This window comes from Typopeltis vanoorti, chromosome 2 (assembly GCF_054136105.1).
Source record: "Typopeltis vanoorti isolate ZY-2024b chromosome 2, IOZ_Tvanoo_1.0, whole genome shotgun sequence".
In the NCBI taxonomy this organism is placed as follows: domain Eukaryota; kingdom Metazoa; phylum Arthropoda; class Arachnida; order Uropygi; family Thelyphonidae; genus Typopeltis; species Typopeltis vanoorti.
In genome coordinates, this window is record NC_143550.1 from 91198936 (window position 1) to 91218506 (window position 19571).

General features: G+C 36.4%; 1 protein-coding gene across 1 annotated transcript in view; it reads right to left on the reverse strand.

Annotated features, from left to right (window-relative positions):
* Window positions 1–19571, reverse strand: part of Itpr (Inositol 1,4,5,-trisphosphate receptor) — a 1112489-nt gene that overhangs the window by 21406 nt on the left and 1071512 nt on the right. The window contains exon 57 of the mRNA XM_090401920.1: window positions 13896–14056. Coding sequence (XP_090258046.1) covers window positions 13896–14056 — 161 coding nt within the window. The remainder of the gene's footprint in view (window positions 1–13895; window positions 14057–19571) is intronic.

Below are 19571 nucleotides of genomic sequence, written 5' to 3' on the forward strand. Positions count from 1 at the left end.
GCCAGCATTTGCAGTTCAAATTTCTGTAGCTGTTGCTATTATTCATGTTGATGTTTCTGGAACAGAAAGCTATGTAGACATTGGGATGGAGATAAATAATTTGCTGGTTAAAATTATTATTTACAAGCATTATTTATTTATTTGTGGGGGTTCAAGGTTATATTGCAACAAGTCGTGTAATTTAGCGTTTGTGTGAAGTTAACGATTTTTATCTGTTTTTTTCATCAGAAAATTAGAGTATTATAGAGTATTAGTGGAGATTTTCATGTTTTTAGAGTATTGGTATATTTATAACATTTTTATTGTGATATTGTCGACATGGCACCAATGAGATGAACAATGACAGCAAAGACCATGTCTGGTGATTTGAATTTGCAGGATATTATTCAGTGCAATGTATGCGAAATGTATGCTTGAGAAAATTAAAGAATATTTGGAAGGAAATGGAAACTGGAGAGAGAATATGTATTAAATGTTTTAAAAGTGAATATCGTTAGGTGACGAGAACACAACAAACTGACGATAAGATGGAAAATGATGTTAATGTCGAATGCATGGCCATGGAAATAGAGGAGAACATAATGGATATCAACAAAGAAATAGTGCACTAAAATGCTATCCTTCATAGGGCAAAGCACTTATTGAAAATCTGTAGAAGTGGCAAATAGGGTTAGTGGCAAGAAGAGTTAAGCAGGGCTGAAAAAAGAAAGAAGCAGGTGATCTGAAAGAATAATAAAAACAGACCGAACAAACGAGAAAAACAAGTTAAAGAGAAAATTATGTATGGAGACTCAATAATCAGGGGAGTACTTAATGAAAGTATGAAAAAATCATGTTTCCCAGGAGGGAAAATTCAAGATATTAGCCATGCTATCTGGATGCAAAAAGGTAAGTTGAAGGAAATGATTTTCTTGGTTGGCACCAATGATTTGAGAGGCAAGAAGTATATTCTATGAGAGAGGATGTAAAGGAGTTGTTAGAAGAGGCAAAACTGAAGAGCGAGAAGGTGAAGATTGCAAGTCTCCTACAATGCTATGATAGAGGTGAATTGAGGAGGAGGGCATTGATAGCCAATGAGTTTATACAGAATGTGCAAAAGGAATGATGCAGAATTTGTAGATCTGTGGTCTCTGTTTAACAGAAAGAAGGATTTGTACACTGCAGATAGACTGCATCTGAATAGTTTTGGTGGTAGGGGTCTGGAAAGCACCGAGTATGCTGACATGCAAATTCAATTAACCTTAAGCAATTAGGGTGGAAGCAAGTGAGTTTTGTGTGAAGGCACCCATTAATTAAGTGAGTGTGAGAATGCCCAAGTGAGGAATCTAGTCTCTCAAGCAAAAATGTTGAATAGGGTAGTCAATTCAGAGAGTAAAGGTGGGTGAGTGGAAGAATAAAGGGATGTTGCCATTTCTATATACTAATTCCGGAAGTATAGGAACAAGAGGGAGGAGTTTTAGGCATTGATTAGTGCAACCTTGCCAATTAGTGAGACTTGGCTAACAGCAGATGATGTAGTTACAGGGACTGAATGTCAAGGGTTTAGTATTTTCAGGAAAGGTAGAGAAGATAGGATGAAGGGGAGGAGTACTGCTGATGATAGCAGATGAATTGCAACCCAAAAGAATAAGAGAGAGGTGAGAGGGTGGCTGTTCATTTGAAGTGATCTGGTGTGAGATTAAGACCAGTAAGACAAAATATATAGTTGGTTGTTGCTTTGGGCCAGGGAGTTCCACAGATGATCTGGAAGACATGCATTGCCAAATTAGTACAATGAGTAGAGGTTGAGTGATTATTATGGGGGACTTCAACTATGGAGATGTAGACTGAAAAGAAGAAAAATCACATGGCAGAAAGGAAATAGAATTTATACACCTGCTGACAGGTTGAACATTGCCTCCAATTGGTGAAAATGACAATGCAGTCTTGATTTGGGAAAATGTAAAATATGAAGAATATTCTATCAAGAAGGGATATTTATGGAACTACAAGGCAGGTGATTATGACATGCTTAGGAAAAGCTTAAATCTGTACATGACATAAAACACTGCAGGGTAAGGATGTTAGTAGTGCATGGAATATAGTTAAGGGTCATTTAAAGGAAGCAGTACTAAATTGAATACCTAAGGTACTGAGGAATAGTCAAGTAGGAGTTAGATGTACGAGTAATATCATCAAGCATGAGCTGCAGAAGAAGAAAATGCTGTGGAGGGTATTTAAAAAGAAAGGTGACCAGCAAACTCACAAACAGTACAAGGCTCAGGCAAGCAAGGTGACCAGTATGGCAAGGAAGACAAAATCAGATTATGAGAAGAATTTAGCAAGCAAACCAAAAGAAATCCCAAAGAGTTCATTCATTATGTGGCAAGTAAGAGGAAGAATGACTATGGAAGATTAACCTTAATGAGTGATGATGGTCACAAGGAGATGGAAGTGGAGAAAACAGTTGAGTTACTGAGTGACCACTTTGCAAGCATATATCTTCCCAGTGAGGTTACTGCTTTAACCTATGTGACAGATATCAATGTGGGAACAGAGGTGGATGAATTGGAGGTTCTTAGTATACTGCAGAATATCAATGTAAATACAGCTGAGGGTTTGATGGGATATCACCTAGGGTTTTGTGCGAATGTGCAAGAGAACTGGCAATGCCTTTGACTAAGCTATTTATTTTAAGTCTAAGCTTTGGTAGAGTTCCAAGGAAGCAGAAAGAGGGCAAAATTATTATTCCTTTGCATAAGGGAGGTTCTAAGACTACAGCAGCAAATTATAGACCAATCAATATCTCAGGCGTGGTGGTAAAAGTACTAAAAAAATGGGTGAAAAAGAGAATTCAAGAATGGGTTGATAAAAATAAGCCTTGATACATCCACATCTGGATTACTGTGCTCAGGTCTGATCCCTTGGGGAAGCGGTGGAGAGGATTCAGAGGTGAGTGACCAAGATGGTGAGTGGACTGTGGAATGTTCCCCATGAGGATAGATTGAAGGTATGTGGATTGCAGAAGTTGGTTGAGAGGAGAAAATGAGGGGATATGATAGAAACATTTAAGTTGCTTAAAGGGTTTCATAGGATAGCAGCAGGGGAAATATTTCAGCATTTGGCTAGAGGGCCAGAATACAGGATCATCCCTGGAAGTTGAATGAAGGTGCGGTTAGTAGGGGTGTGAATGAGTGGAATGGGTTGCCAGTGTCAGTTGTGAGTGCTTTGTCTGTTAATGGGTTCAAGGAGAGATATGATAGCTTGTGTGGATAGATTGGGTCTCCCGCGATGAGTCTTCAGACTTCATGGAGATGACTGTATAATAATCATAATAATAAAAAAGTCCACAATTTGCTAGCTCAAGTTAACATTATAAGAGGCAATTTAACAAAACACAAAGTGTGTTTTGTTAAATTCACTGTATGTCTTCACTTCAGTGAAGACATACAGTGAAATCACCTGGATAACAAGGATAGGAACGTGCATGGAAGGTGACAGTGAGCTCTTCGTGGTGATGCCTGTTATTAATGCTGATGGGAAGATAGAGAAACAACCACTGAAGAAACCTGGCTTTCTTCCATCTGATGAAGTGGTCTTTTTCTAAAGCATGTTGAGATAGTCTGCTTTTGGTTGTCCATTCTGGATGTATTTTTTTTTTCCAGATCAAGGTATTCCATCCTGCCTGTCCAAAATTCTGAGTTCTACACTGGCATAGTATGCTGTAGACATCTAGGAAGGAGAGAAGGTCCCAGCAATTCCTTGATTTTTCTTACAAAGGTAGATACTTTGTTTAGATTCATATACTGTTCTGATTTTGTATTATTTCATCAAGGAGCCCAGTTTATCTTTAACTTTGATGTAGGGTAAGGATATGGTGTATGTATAATTGGTTTGGGAGTACGGGTTTGTTGTTCTTTTTAACCCTTTCTGCCCTAGTGATTCCAATTGGAATCACTAACTTTCTTGGCCTTCATAGCCTATATTATGTGGCGAATGATTCCAATTCTGAAATGATTCATTGAAAATGAATCATTTCATTTTCAACGATTCATTGAAAATGAAATTTCCATGAATCATTAAAAAAAAAAAATACATTTTCATTTTCTGAAAAATGAAAATGTATTTTTCAGAAAAATACTAGATATCCTTGCTTTTTTAGACCTAAAGACAAAATAAATAGAAAGAAAAATTTTTTTTCACTTGTAAAAAAAAATTCAGGTCAGAAAGGGTTAAGGAGACAACAAACCCTTACCTCCTTTTTAAGGACACGTTTGGCAAGGATTTTTTGGGTTATATCCATTTTGTTGGAATGATGTGAATAGAGCCTGTTGTTTCAAGTGCAGTGATGGTCATGAGGACAAAATTTGCTCTGCCCTGCTAAAGTTCTAAGAATTCTAAGTTCTGTTTGCATATATTTTTCTGATTCTATGTTGTGATGTCAGCTGGTAAATGATTAATTTTCACAGTAAATAATTTATTTGCATTCCAGTGTCTATGTGGTTCTCTACAACAGAAACTTTGATTTAAATAATAGCAAAAACTGTGGAAATTTGAGCATACAAATACATCTTTATGGAAAAGTTACTAGCAAAGACATGAATGTCATAAGAAATGCTAAGACATAGGGTAAGACAAAGACACAAGTGCTAAATCCTTAACAGACTTACCCTTCTTAAATGTTGTTGGGACAATGGTCTAATTCCTACCTGTGTAAGGATTAGACAAAACTCCTACCCCCCCCCCCCCTCGAGCACCCAGAATATACACAATAGCTAGCCCATTTCTACTAAAGGAGCAAATACAAAATGCCAGCAGGATGCTTAGCATGGTCAATGAAAAGTGATATGACTGTAACCTTAAGTTTTTTAAGTCATTCAGGCCAGATATTTGAGAATTTTTAGAATGCATATCAGCCAAAAATGAACTCAGAACATTTAAAGTAAATAAGAAGAAGTATAATAACTCACCAGCAACTTCTGACAGTCAAGGTGATCCATGGCTTGTCAGATTATAGACTTTTGGATAATGAAAGCAGAATTCTAAATAAAGGGTTTGATTTTGCTTCTGCTCCAGAAAAAAATCCTATGGACCCAGCTAATGGCAAACATAGACTTTGCCTTCAAAAAATTACTACAATTAAAACATATGCTATTAGGTCAGAAAATGCTTCCTTACTCAAAAATGCAAGCTCTCTAAGAAGTGACATCATCAATGGAGAAAAGGCAGCCCCCCAAAATTTAAAACTATACCAAAACATATTGAAAGCAGACAAGGGCAATGCTAAGGTGATTATGAACACAGACAACTACAATAATAAACTCAGTACATTAACTTATTTGCCTGAAACTGTGTCCAAACTAAAAATTTTTATTTTGCTCTGGGTTTGTGGATACCTAAGGTCTAACATCTTTATGGAAAAGTTGCTGGCAAAGACATGAATGCCATAAGAAATGCTAAGACAGAGACACAAGTGCACTGCACCCTATCATGGATGCTATAAATTGGATAAATGCTTGACATTAACATTTAAATTCACCAAAGACATTGGCAAAACATCATCTTCTATAAAAAAATAAAAAAAAAAAAAACTCCACACACACACACACACACACACACACACACACACACACACACACACACACACACACACACACACACACACACACACAAAACCACCATACAAACCATCAGTTAGATGAAAATGATCACTTAGTGAGCTTCAAAGTGTCATCCCTTTTCACAAAGGTTCCAATAGATGATACACTAGCTCTCCTTTCCAAAATTTAGACCACTGACATTTGCAAATTCTTTAAGCACCATCTTAAATCATGGTATTTTATCTGAATCAACTAGCTCTTCAAATAAATTGAAGGTGTAGCAATGTAGCTCCACTTTAAGCTCCCATTGCTAACTTACACATGACACTGTTTGAATCTATGGCATTTAATTTGTCCCCCCTCTTTCCCTCAAGCCCAAAGTATGGTTGACATACATCAACAATGTCTTTGCTATTTGAGCATAATGCCAACAAGCTTTCTCTAACTTTTTACATTTCCTCAACAATATCTATCTTTGAATTAGTTTTATAGTGGAAGAAGAAAACAAATGGCTTTAGCCTTCTTGGTTACTTTGGTTACAAGGCAAGCAGATGAGTCTCTCGTGTGTTCAGTTTACTGTGTGTCTGTGCGCACACACAGAGGCAGATACCAACATGATACTTCACACCACCATCTTAAAGAGAGACTTAAAATTTTCAAAACTTTAGCATCTTTAGGGTAGAGCAAATCTTGTCCTCAGGACAAGCACTGCACTTGTAACAACAAATCCTTGCTCCCAAAGCAGACTATATGTACATCCTATCTTTACCCTACATCAATGGTACAAACAGATAAGCTGTCTTCCCTACCAAAACAATACAGAATCAGAACAGTATACAAACCTCTAAACAAAGTATTTATCTTCTTAAGAGAAATCAAGTACAGCTGGGACCATCTCACCCTCTTGCTAGTGTGGAACTCAGTATTTTGGACAGAGAGGATGCACTACCTAGATCAGTAAAAATATAATATAAAAAATACACCTGGAATGGATAACCCAAAGCAGACTATTTCAACATGACTTATAGAAAGACCCCCTTCAACAGATGGAAGAAAGTCAGGCTACTTCACAAATTCCAGTCTAAATCGAAGAGACTGTTTCTGGAAATGGCACAAGTTCTACAGAACCAATGGTATGATCTTACTCATATTTTGGTGCACTGGCCTATCTGCCCATCAACATTAACAGGAATCACTACAAAAAGACCCACTTTCGTCCTCCATGCACGTGACTATCCTTGTTATCTAGATCATTTTGATCACATTCATACAGCATGTGGACTGACATACTATCTAGTCCCAGTCACATTGACATTTTTCAATATGCTGGACACTTCCAGTTCATCTACCTCAATTCTCACATCAATAACTGCAAAACTACAACCTGGATGATACATTCTTGCAAAGTAATCACATCACTCAGTAACTCAACCATTTCTCTTGCTTCTGTCCCTTTCCTACCATTGGGAATGATTCAAAGCACAGTTCCATAACTATCTTTCTCTTACTCAATACATGGTAAAAAACTCTTTAGGATTTACTTTGGCCTGCTTAACTAATTTTTCTCTCATAATGTGGTTTAGACTTCCTTAAACCATAATTATCTCTCTTCTTGCTTGCACTTTGTATTACTTAAGATCACCTTTATATTCTGTCTGGAATGTTTTTTTTTTCTTTTTTTTGCAGCTCTTGCTTTATATCACTACTTATTCACTCAACTCCCACTTGGTCCATCCTCCTGACCCTGGGTATGGGGTCTGATATTGCTTCTATCCAACAATCCCTGTTCACTTTCCAGACATTCTTTCTAGTAGTAATAGTTCTTATGCAATGGTTTCTTGTAAGTTTATGATAGTCATCAGCTGTTTAGTTCCATGTAACCCTCTCCTGGCTGAGAATTCCACATGCTCAGACTTTACAGAAGAAGACTACATGGTCAATTTCCAATAACTACTCTGCCTCCAGACTGGAGGCAGAGTAGTTACCTTGGTTATTGATAAATCTTTTGATGCTGATACTAGATCCAGCACTCTTAAACCATTGGTTCCTTCCATCACATGTTTCAGCTAATTATCCTTTAGTAATAATATATATTCTATTTCCATCTTGCCATGTTTTCTTTCCTCTCTCTAATCTACGTTCCCATAGTTGAAGTCTCCAAAACAACTGCTCAACCTGCACTCATTGTGCTATCTGCCAATGCATGGCATTTATATTTGATGTTTTAAGGATACTTGTGACATAAAGACTGAATAATATAAGCATGTAAACACAAGAAAGATATTTAATTAACCAAATATTTCGGTCTGGAAATACCATCTTCAGTGGCACCACAAGAACAGTTTTAAAAAAAATACAAGGTGGAATACTAACAATAGATCATTTAAAAATAGAACAAGCCACATGATGTTATATCACTAAGTATTAAAGGGAATATTCTTAAGCAGAGACATGATTGAAATAAAGATATTAATTAATAATATTAAATAACATAAAATTAATATGAATTAATGAGTTATCCTGATTACACTTTCTCAGATTTTTGATATAGATATACAGTCATTCTGATTCAGGTTAGGACAATGGAGTAAGGCCTCTATGCTTTCTTTGAATAAATGTTCAAATTTATAATGGGATCTATGTAAGAGCCAAGTTTTTGATCAAAGGATGTTGTGGTTAGTTTCAATCCTGTGCTGAGCCAATCCAGATTTTTCAGGTTTGTTGTGATAAATGGAGGATTGATGTTCTTGGATTCTTTTTTCAAGAGAATGTCCAGTCTGTCCAAAATAGGAGAGATCACAGTTGCAGGGCATTTTAAACTCCAGGAAGAGACATAGTTGAGCGTTTGTCTTTAGGAGAAGGAAAATAGGAAGATAATTTGTTAATAGGTGAATACATAGCTGTTAATTAACTCATATTTCTTCAGAATTCTTGTGATAGGTTCTGAAATCCTGGAGATGTATGGAATTGGAACTTGACATATTGAATCTTTGTTGCTTTGTGGTGGATTATAAGAATCGAGAAGATGTTGAGTACTCTTTTTGGAAAAGCCACCGAGTTTCATGTGTTGTTGAATAGTAGAAAGTTCTTTCTGTAGAAAATTAGAAGTAGAACAATTAGTTTTGGCTCTTCTGATTAGACATTTTATGATTCCTGTTTTTTGACAAGGATGATATTCTTTAAGAATATAATGACCTGTGAACGTTGGTTTCCTGTAAACTGTAGTTGTAAGAGTATTTGAAGGTGACTGGATGAGGATAACGTCTAAAAAAGACAACTGGTTGTTTTCTTCCATTTCCATAGTAAACTTTATATGATGATGTAAGGAATTGAAACTGTTTAAAAAAGAAGGTAAGGAGTCTTTGTTGTGCGGCCATAGAGTAAAGATATCATCTATATATCTTATTCAAAAGGATGGTTGAAGGAAAATAGATGAGAAGAGGACTTTTTCTAGATGTTCTAAATAAAAGATGGCTAAAGCAAGAGAGAGAGAGAGAGGACTTCCCATGGCCGTTCCTTCTACTTAGCTGTAAAATTTGTTTTGACATAAGAAATATCCAGAGTGTATTACGAAATCGAATAGTTTTATAATGTCTTCTGGAAAGATGTCAGCAAGTAATTTTAAAGTCTCCTTGACATGTATAAATGTATAAATGGAGGTACTAAAGTTTTACATTGTATACACTGCATAATTCAGAAGGACTAGTCACAGATTATAATTCCAGTTCATTTAAAGTAGAGCTGTAATAGCACCCAGTTATAAAAAAAAAGGATATAAAACTGAATGTGAGAATTACACATCAATTTCTTTACATAGTATTTCCAAGATAAGATTTATGCAAGCATACATGAGAAAAGACTAAGAAAAATTGTGAAAAGAAAACTTGGAATTCTTTCACAATGACCCATTCAAACGTTTGTAGTTCTCTATAATATCACCCCTCTTTCTCCTGTCAATCTTCATTCCATGGTCTCAATATCACCTTTAACACTCTCCTTTTAATCCTCTGCACTGTATCTGAATCGCCTTGGAGTATACAAAATCATCTTTTTGTATACTCACCTCTGTAGTCTACATGACCCAATTAGACAACTTGCAATTTTTATCACATATAATGATTCACTTATACAGACATCTTTGCAATGATTTAATAAATTTGAACCAGATGAACCAACATACTCATTGTTTCATTAGTCACATCCATGATTAAATATAATATTCATAACATCAATAGAGTTGCAAAATTTAGTCAGACTACACATAGATTCTCACCATTCCTCCCATCATGTTCAGTTTCCTCTGACTCTCCATATTAGGTTTAATATCAATAAACAATTTCTTCACATACCCGATACCAAATGTATTCAAGTCCAAACCATCCCTCTTATATAAATTCATTCTTCACTTGTAGTGAATAGTTTGATTAAATTAGGTGTCAGTCAAGGGTGCACATTATCTCCACTGTTATTCATCATCTATATGGATCGCATTATGAAGTAAAGTGGCATTTGGCCTGCTCTTTTCTTAATGCAGATGGTGTTATATTTCTACTGGATTTGGTTTGGTAGAAACAAAAATTCAGTAAAGTCTGCAGGATTCCCTAACCAAACTGAATAACAGCTATAATAAATTAGGTATGAAAATAGGCAGGAACACTGAAAACATCAACTGCATCTTAAATGGAGAACACACAGAGCGGTGATATTGAATGGCATAATAGCGAGAATGTGTGACAAGAGAGGACTGGTATATGTGGATGCTTGGAGTGCGTTTGAGGAAAGAGAGGAATTGTATGCGAGAGACTGTTTACATTTGAATGAGGAAGGATGTAGGCATCTGGAGAGATTGCTGTTCTGAACGAGTCAGTGTGTCCCAGGGAGGATGATAGCAGGGGTGGCCTCTTGTGGGAATGGATAACTGGGAGAAGAGAGATGATGTCAGGTAACACTGAGCCCAGTGGAGTCTAGAAGGGATATTGCTGGGTATAGAAACAATGGCATTTATATACTTTATACTAATGCCAGGAGTATCCAGAATAAGGGAGAGGACAGAAGAGGATATAACAACAGGAATAGAAGTCGCTGGGTATAGCATTTTTCGTCAGGATAGGAGGGGAAAGCGTGGTGGTGGTGGTGGGGTACTGCTTATGATAAGTGATGACCTATGTCCTCTAAGAGTAGAGGCTTTGGAAGGAAGTGAGAATGATTTTGAGAGTATGGTGTGAGGTAAAGGTAGGCAAAACAGGATATTTAGTGGGGTGTTGCTACAGACCCAGGAGCACAGAGGATGGGGACCAGGAGATGTTTAGACAGCTAACTTTGGCAAGTGCAAGAAGAATGATTGTTATGGGAGATTTTAACCACAGTAGTATAAATTGGAGAGAGGAAGATGCATGTAGCAATAGGGGAATGGAATTTCTAGAATTCTTGAGGGACAAATGTCTTAGGCAACATAACAGAGGGAACAAGAGGTTCAAGAGTTTTGGATTTGGTTATAGCATCAGAAGAGTTGATAATAACTGAGTTGACATCTCTCCCACCAGTTGGAGAGAGTGACCATATGGTTTTGACTTGGAAAATGAATAGACATGCAGGAGTATCAAAGAGACGGGGAACTTATGTGGAATTATAATGCAGGTGATTATAATAGTCTTAGACGTCAACTTCTGGAAGTTTCATGGAGGGAGGAATTGGAAGGCCGGGATATCATTAGGGCGTGGGAAATTGTGAAAGAATATTTGTTAGCAGCAATGGTAAGTTGTATACCACAAGTGAAGAAGAGGACACAATTTGGAGTAAAGTGGATGACAAACAATATTAAACAGGAATTGCATGTAAAAAAGAGGCTATGGAAGAGATATAAGGAGACAGGTGAAGCAAAGATGCATGAAGAATACAAGGCACAGGCCAGAAGAGTGACTAGTGTGGTAAGGAAAGCGAAACTGGAATAAGAGAGGAGATTGGCCCTAAGATCCAAAGAAAATCCTAGGGAATTTTTTAGCTATGTGGCCAGTAGGAGGAGAAATGACTGTGGAAGAATGATATTGTGGGATAAAAATGGGAATAGAGTGACTGATGCAGAGGACATAGTGGAATTGTTCAATGAACACTTTATTGGAGTATTTCATCCTAGAGGAGTCAGTTTTAATGCTAGAGGGATAGGGCTGGTTCAAGGTTTAGAGGTACAGGAGGAGAGTGTGTTTCAGATACTGAGTACGCTGGATGTCAGTAAAGCTGAGGGACTGGATGGTACTTCACCACGAGTTTTGAGAAAATGTGCTAGGGAACTGACAGTGCCTTTAACCTGGCTTTTCAATGAAAGTCTGGCTTTGGCAAAGGTGCCCAGGGAATGGAAGGAAGGTAAGATAGTGCCATTGCATAAGGGTGGTAACACTCTGGAAGTGTCTAATTATAGGCCAGTCTGTGTGTCATCAGTAGTTAAGATCTTCGAGAAAGTAGTGAGGGACCATATACAGCATTGGGAAGATGAGGGTAATGTTATTTGTGAAAGGGCGCTCTTGTTTTAGCAATATGCTAGCCTTTTATAATAAAGTTACAAGAACATTAGATGAAGGAAAGGCATATACTGAAATTTTCTTAGACTTAGCGAAGGCATTTGACAGGGTGCCACATGATAAGCTGATATTTAAGTTGCAGCACATGGGTCTGGATGTCAGATTGGTCAACTGGATTCAGGATTGGCTGTCTGATAGGTATCAGAGAGTTGTGTATGGTGGAGCAGTTTCAAGGAGGCAGAGGGTTACAAGTGGGGTCCCACAGGGCTCAGCACTAGGACCTATATTGTTTAACCTTTATATCAATGACATTGCCAGTGGATTGCAAGGGGATATTCAGTTGTTTGCGGATGATGCGAAGCTGGGAAGGATTATTAGTAATAGTGCAGATGTGGTATCCCTGCAAGAGGATTTGAATAAGCTAGATAGATGGGCAAATGAATGGGGTTGTCAGTTTAATGAAGCAAAATGTAAGGTCTTGAGGTTTGGGAAACATCGATGGGATGCTGCATACTCTATGGGAGGAGTTATACTGGAGGAAGTAGGGAAGACAAGAGATCTGGGATTGATGATTGATAGAAACCTGAAGTTTAGGGGATATATTGCAAAGGTGGTGAAAGTAACACAGAGGATTGCTGCAATTGTGAGAAGGACACTGACCTGCAGAGATAAGAGGGTTATCATTCCGTTGTATAAGTCTCTGATCAGACTACACTTGGACTATTGTTCTCAGATTTGGTCCCCAGGATTTGAAGGGGATAAATTAACTGTGGAAAAGATACAAAGACGGATGACAAAGAGTTTCAGGACTATACAAGGATAGTTATGAGGATCGGCTGAGGAAATGTGGACTGCAGAGTTTGGTGGATAGAAGAAGGAGAGGTGATAGGATTGAGACTTTTAAACTGTTGAGAGGTGGTTACAGGGTTGACACTAAAGAGTTCTTTTGCTTGGTTGAAAAGCGGGAAGGAGTGATGACAAGGGGCCATTCCTGGACGTTATGAAAGGAAACTGTGAGCAAGAGGGTAAGGAGTGGTTTCTTTGCGTGGAGGGTAGTCGAACCATGGAATGCATTGCCTGATGGAGTGGTGGGAGCGAGAACGGTCAATGAGTTTAAAGAGTGGTATGATAGACTTCGTGTTTCTTAGGGGGGACCTCCTTTCGATGAGTCTTGACAGACTTTATGTTTTTAGGAAGGACCTCCCACGATGAGTCTTTTGACTCCATGGAGGCCTGAATAATAATAATAATAATAATAATAATAGAATAAGTAAAATATTTTGTTGATTTAAGCATGGTTTTAGTGAAGATGGAAAACTAAATATGGAAACAGACCACAGAATTAATTAGCAAGGCTGGTACAGTAGGGAGTCACTTGAATAAACTTATATAGAATAAGAGAGAAATTGGTGAAAACACTAAATTAGCCCTACTACCTTTGTATGAAAACAGCTAAATCACTGCAGTAGAAAATTCCTTAGAAGTGTGCTTTGCATCCTAGATAGGAATCCTCAGCATCTAGACATATTGCAAATCCATTCAATACTGTTCTCACATTTGAGGTGTCCTTAAGACTTCCTAAAAATACTTTGACTCAGTGCAAAGGTGAGTAGTTAGGATGATTAATGATGCAGATCTCACAGTTCACTCCACTATCTTACAAAGTGCAGTAGCTATTCAATACTCCTTCACTTTTTTTTGCAAAGAGCATAATCTACAGCTTTTTAAAAATACAATGTTAAACATATATTATGGATAAACAAAAATTAACCATAAATATTTAAAGAATTTCAAAACATACCTTTATCATGGAAGCAACATAACTTTCTGGTCCTGTGAATTCTGTCGGATCCTTCACTTTCACTAGGACAATGAAGTACAAATAATGCCATATATTGTGCTCACAGCGTATGTGCTCCTCAAAGGAAACAGTTTTATTATCGAAAGATGATCTGTTCAATCCTGCAGTTATATATGGCATTGGTTAGCACATTATCTTACTTAGTTCTCATAAGTTAATTCAGTTAATTCTTCATAAATTATGCAAGTTTTGTCAAGTTAAAAAAATAGCACACGGATAGTACACAACATTTTTTTAAAGTAATTAACAGTCAACTGAACTAAATCTGTGATGAACTAATTTAGCATGCAGTATGTTCAATTATGACAATGTTAAGTTGCTGTAAATTTAAAAACAGGAGCAAGAGGAAAGACTGACAATCAAAAATCAGTTAAACTAAAATGTTTTCTGTTGTCCTCTTTTCAGGAAAAGTATGATAGACAACTGACACCATCTTGTGTCATATCACCATCAGTAATGGTGCAAGTTCTGCAGCTGATTTTTTTTTAAGATGTTAGTTTAAAACCAGAGCTTCTGGGATGGAAAACCACACCTGTGCATGCTAAAGATCAACACTAACTCAGGAACTGGCTGAAGAAAGTCCTAGAAAAATGGTCCTCTTGTTGGAAAACAGAATAAAATCTAAAAGTTTTTCTTTGGGCAGCCAAGCACTATGGAAGGAAACAACATTTCTATAGAGTTACAGGACCTGCTCAACTTTCTTTGAATACTGTTTCTGTTTATAAATAAATATGGACAATAGCTTGTCAGGAGAGACTTGGGACAGTAAGAGAACAAGATAACTTATTATGACAAGTTCAATGAACATGGCCACTCATGTAATTTTCATGAAGCCAATGGTAGAAAACTATTAGATGCTTCTGGTGCTGTTTAAGTTTACTGAAGGCACTACATTTAGGCAGACAATCAACAGCTGAAATTTGCTGCATGTTTAAATATGCAAATAGAGACACTAAATAAATGAGTCAAGTTACTATTAATTTCCTAGAACATTCCCTTAAAACATACATCCTATTTCAAAACACTCTCAAAACAGAGACATCTTATTTTAAAACATTATCTTAAATTGCAGTTCCCATTGCCTTGTTAACATCAAGTTTACTTATTACCTCACATAGATGTTCTTCAAGGCTGATTTAACATCCATCTTAGAAAATTTAAAAACCATCCATAATTATCTGTATGGCAAGTCAGGACTAGTAAACCATTTTCTGAACATTTCTTTAGAAAATGGTTTGAGGATTTATGTTAATGCTGATTCTGAAAATAGTATGAGACTATTTTTAGAATTAGCATTAGCTACAAAGCACTTCCCCAACCTTAACAAATATGACTGGGAGACAATCATTATAAGATCACATTTAGCCTAACTTTTCTGAACCCTTCAGTCCCAAGAAGGTGCTTTGTTAGGATACTGGTTCCTTTTCAGCTACAATGTGAACTGTTTCTATAACAAGCTAATTAAGTAATGTGAGTTTACATTTGTAACTTACATTTACACAAAATTACATTTGTGATAAATTACAAATGTAATTTTGTGGAAATATAGTGAAACATCAGTACGTTCACTAAATTATTTATTTTTCTCTGATTGCTTATAGTAGTGTGAAGCGCTTATGAAGTGTGAAGAATGGGAACTGCAAGATGAGATCAAGGTTGTCTTGAGATATGTGCACCAGGTGGTAAATTCATGCAACATACTGTAATAGTGAAGGGAAGATGGCAGATCCTGCATGCTGTTGAGCAGGACTTTGGAATGGGTATGGTTGCTTATAATGGAATGGTGATTTCTTTGTGGGAAGGTCCATCCCATATCCTATTCTTATGGATAATAGTAACATATAGTAATGTTGGATACTCACAAGGTTTCAGTAAGTCTCCTGCAGGCAAAAGTACACTGGCTTATGCTTCTGGAAGAGGACCTTGATATCATCAATGTTTTGGCAGAATTATGACATTTCTTGTAAGAAAATTTTAATTATTTATGATTAGTGAATCCATCTGCTTCTGATTTTATGTTTTGCTTTTGTCAGTCTTGATTTTTTTTTCCCTGAGCAATTGTGGATGGTTGTGTCCATGTCTCCTTTTCATAGGAAAAATAACCAAGATACTTTAAAACTGAACTTCATCTAGGGATGCATAGAATTTTAATAGTTTTCAATTCCTCTCTAAATCTAAATATAGATGTATTCCTCCCCCCCCCTTTTTTTTTTTTTTTGCTGAGATGTCTACATTTTTTTAGTAATGAATTCTTGTCTAATGGTATCTATCATTTCTGGTGTATGGCCAGATTACTTGAACCCTTGTAATGAGGAACAATAATAAATCACAGCATTCAAAGATGATGTAATTTATGTGTGAGTTAATGTCCTTTATATAGTTTTTTTTTTTTTTTTTAAACCTGTGTCTCAGCATAAGAGATTTTTCTACTAGATGTGGTGTTGTGGTAAACTTCCTCTTTATCATCTGATATGGAATATTCTGCACTGTTTTGATTCCTTCATATCCTTCAACATTTGACAAACTTGGAAGTAAGTTGGATATACAAACCCAGATGTGTTTGTATATCCAAATGTGTTTGGATATCTGGGTGTTTTGAATGTGCACTCTTTTATATCATGCTTTTTTACTGCCATATCAAACATAGATGGTCGAATTAATGCACACCGTTTGGACACAGTCATGTTTCTAGCACTTGATGTATCTCAAAGAATTTGGAAAGTAGACCCTGACAGGAGTGTTGACACAGCCTACTTTTATTGATGGATTTAAGAGTATTAAATGAAATAATGGTATTCCTGGCTAGTGCATCAAGATTCATCTGCCTATTATCACTTCTTGATCATTCAATTCAAAGCAAATATCATCTGTAACATCAAGGAGGTATCACTCTAGAATACTATAACTGGTATTCCTCCACTAGATATTGAATGAAGGAGCTGTTTTGGATATTTTTAGATGACTAGGACATCAAATGTCAACTGAATGAAATTATTTATTTTTTCTCCAACTGTTGGGAACCTGCTAACCTTTCCAAACTTCTGGGTAAAGAAGGGTGATATTTTTCTAATTGGACATTCACTGGTAGAATGAATTATTCAAAATGATGGTGTGTTTGTTTCTGATGTTTAACATATTGTTATTAATAAACAGATTCTTGTAGATAGGCTTATATGTTGGTAACACATGACTATTAAATTATTTAAGGGATTCATAACATATACTGAAATATTAATTATACGAAATAGTAAGTTGATTATATGAAATAATTAATAATATTAATTATACTTGCCAAACAAAATAGCCTGAGTTCACAATGAACTTAGGCTATTTCATTTGGCAAGCAAAATTCTACAAACAGACAGAGGAGATAGCCATGGGTTCACCACTCTCCTCAACCCTGGCCAACTTCTTTATGGAGACTTTTGAAGAGAAAGCCTTAAACTCAGCCACACAAAACCCCAATGTTTGGCTTTGCTATGTTGATGTGTTTGCTATTTGGCCACATGGCTCAGAAACACTCCACTCCTTAACACACTTAAAAAACCAACACCCCAGAATCCAGTTCATTTTGGAAAAAGAGGAAAACAACAGGCTCCCTTTCCTAGACACTCTAATCACTCGCCAGCCTGATGGATCCTTGGTTTTCTCAATTTACAGAAAACCACCCATACAGGCAGATACATTCACCAGCAATTCCCTCCCCCCCCACAACAATATGGGGTTATAAAAACACTATATAACAGGGTGAAATTAATCTGTTCAGATGACAATGCCCTAACCACTGAACCACATCCTTAACACTTTCTTAGTCAATGGATACAAACCCTAAAAAATATTAAAACTAGTTAATCCTCCCCCCCCCTTTCATAACAATGATTACACCAAATCCATTACCGTTCCCTATATCCGGGGCACCTCTGAAAAGTACTAAAATCTTAAAAAAATATGACCTGACTTCTTGTTACAAACCATATAAAAAATTGGCATCCCTTATCTGCTCCACCAAAGACCAACCACTTCTCCTCTGTAAGGGACCTGGTATACCAGGTCCCTTACAGCTGTAAACTGTCCTACTTTGGCCAAACAGGTAGGACAGCAAATGTTCAGGATTTCGGAACACAAAGACTACATCTGGTTTCACCAGTACAGTCACTTTGGGCTTGCAGACCATGCTCTGGATACCAGCCACAGAATAGGTCAAAAGAAAGCCACATTAATACAATGCAGCAAATTTAAATATTAAAGATTGTTCATGGAATCAAGCTCAGCTCTAAAAAAAATTTTCAAACGTCAACAAATTTAGGTGCATGAGACTGCCCCAAATTTGGGAAGCTTGCATCTTGAGAACTTCAGCCCAACAGCCAAGACAATCTAATATAGTCCACTAGGGGGCACCTTTAGGATTATAGTGTCATGACGTTGTTTTCTTCATGTTGTGTTCGAATCCACCATCTTGTTACTAGTCACTTTCATAAAATAAAACACAACTAATTGTAAACTGATCACCAATCCAAGGGCAGAGAAATTTCTATTATACTGCGCCACTCTATCCTTAGATAAGTCTATATGAAATAGTAGAATCAATTCAAAGTTAGTTAGCAGTCTTTTCATTCAATCAGGCCGAAGTATTTATTTTCTTTCTAGGATTCCCGCTAGATTCGAATTTTTGTGAACGGTGCAGTAAAAAGAAATTCAGGCAAATACAATAGTTAGATTAACAAATGAAACATTTAATATAGGTCATATAACACATACATAAATATTACTTCTAATTTCCTTATACTAGAAACAAGTCAAACATTAAGTCAAGATAATCACAATAGCACAATCTTCCAAGTCTTCATATGTACTTTCTCAGCTTCTGGGTTACAAAGTTTCTACACTTAATTAAATAAACAGAACATCCAATCTAGTCAGTTTTCACACAATTCTCAGTCATGCTATAAGTTCAAAATATCACAAGCACTAATAGCTGAAAATATCTTTCAAACAATTCTTATTTCCAACTCTCATTCACGAAGAGTTTCCACGGTTAAAGTAGCGTTAAGCATAGCGTAATTAACACACAATTCTTCAAGCATTGAAATAATACACTATGATAAACCTTACCGGAAATAGTTCCTATTTATGTTGTGAGCTAACTTTTGGAATTTATTTATCTTACTAAAAAAAAAAAAAAACACATCAACAAGACTTATCCACAGTTATACTTAAAGCACTATCAACCACACATCAGAATTCTAGACTTCAATTACAGGGTACTCCAACTATCGTCGTTACCACTCATAAATTAATTAAAATGCTGTGAGGTTATTATTAGGGCAATTGGAAATAACCCACAATTCTAGATCAGCTGGGTTTATTCAGAATTCTTCCTTGAATGTTCAGCTTTTTACTTTATCTGATTGTAGCTTTAATTTTCCTTCTATTATTACTGCTGATTTCACTTTCAGCTAACTATAAAATTCGTTAGGTTCTTGCTCACTTATAAAAATTATCCACTTAACTCCTACCCTTAAGAACCTTTTATTTACTTCTACTTCTTTATTTTATCACCCTGCTTCCTTTCACTTCCAAGTTTCCGTCCCCTCTCCTACTACGTATATATTTTCT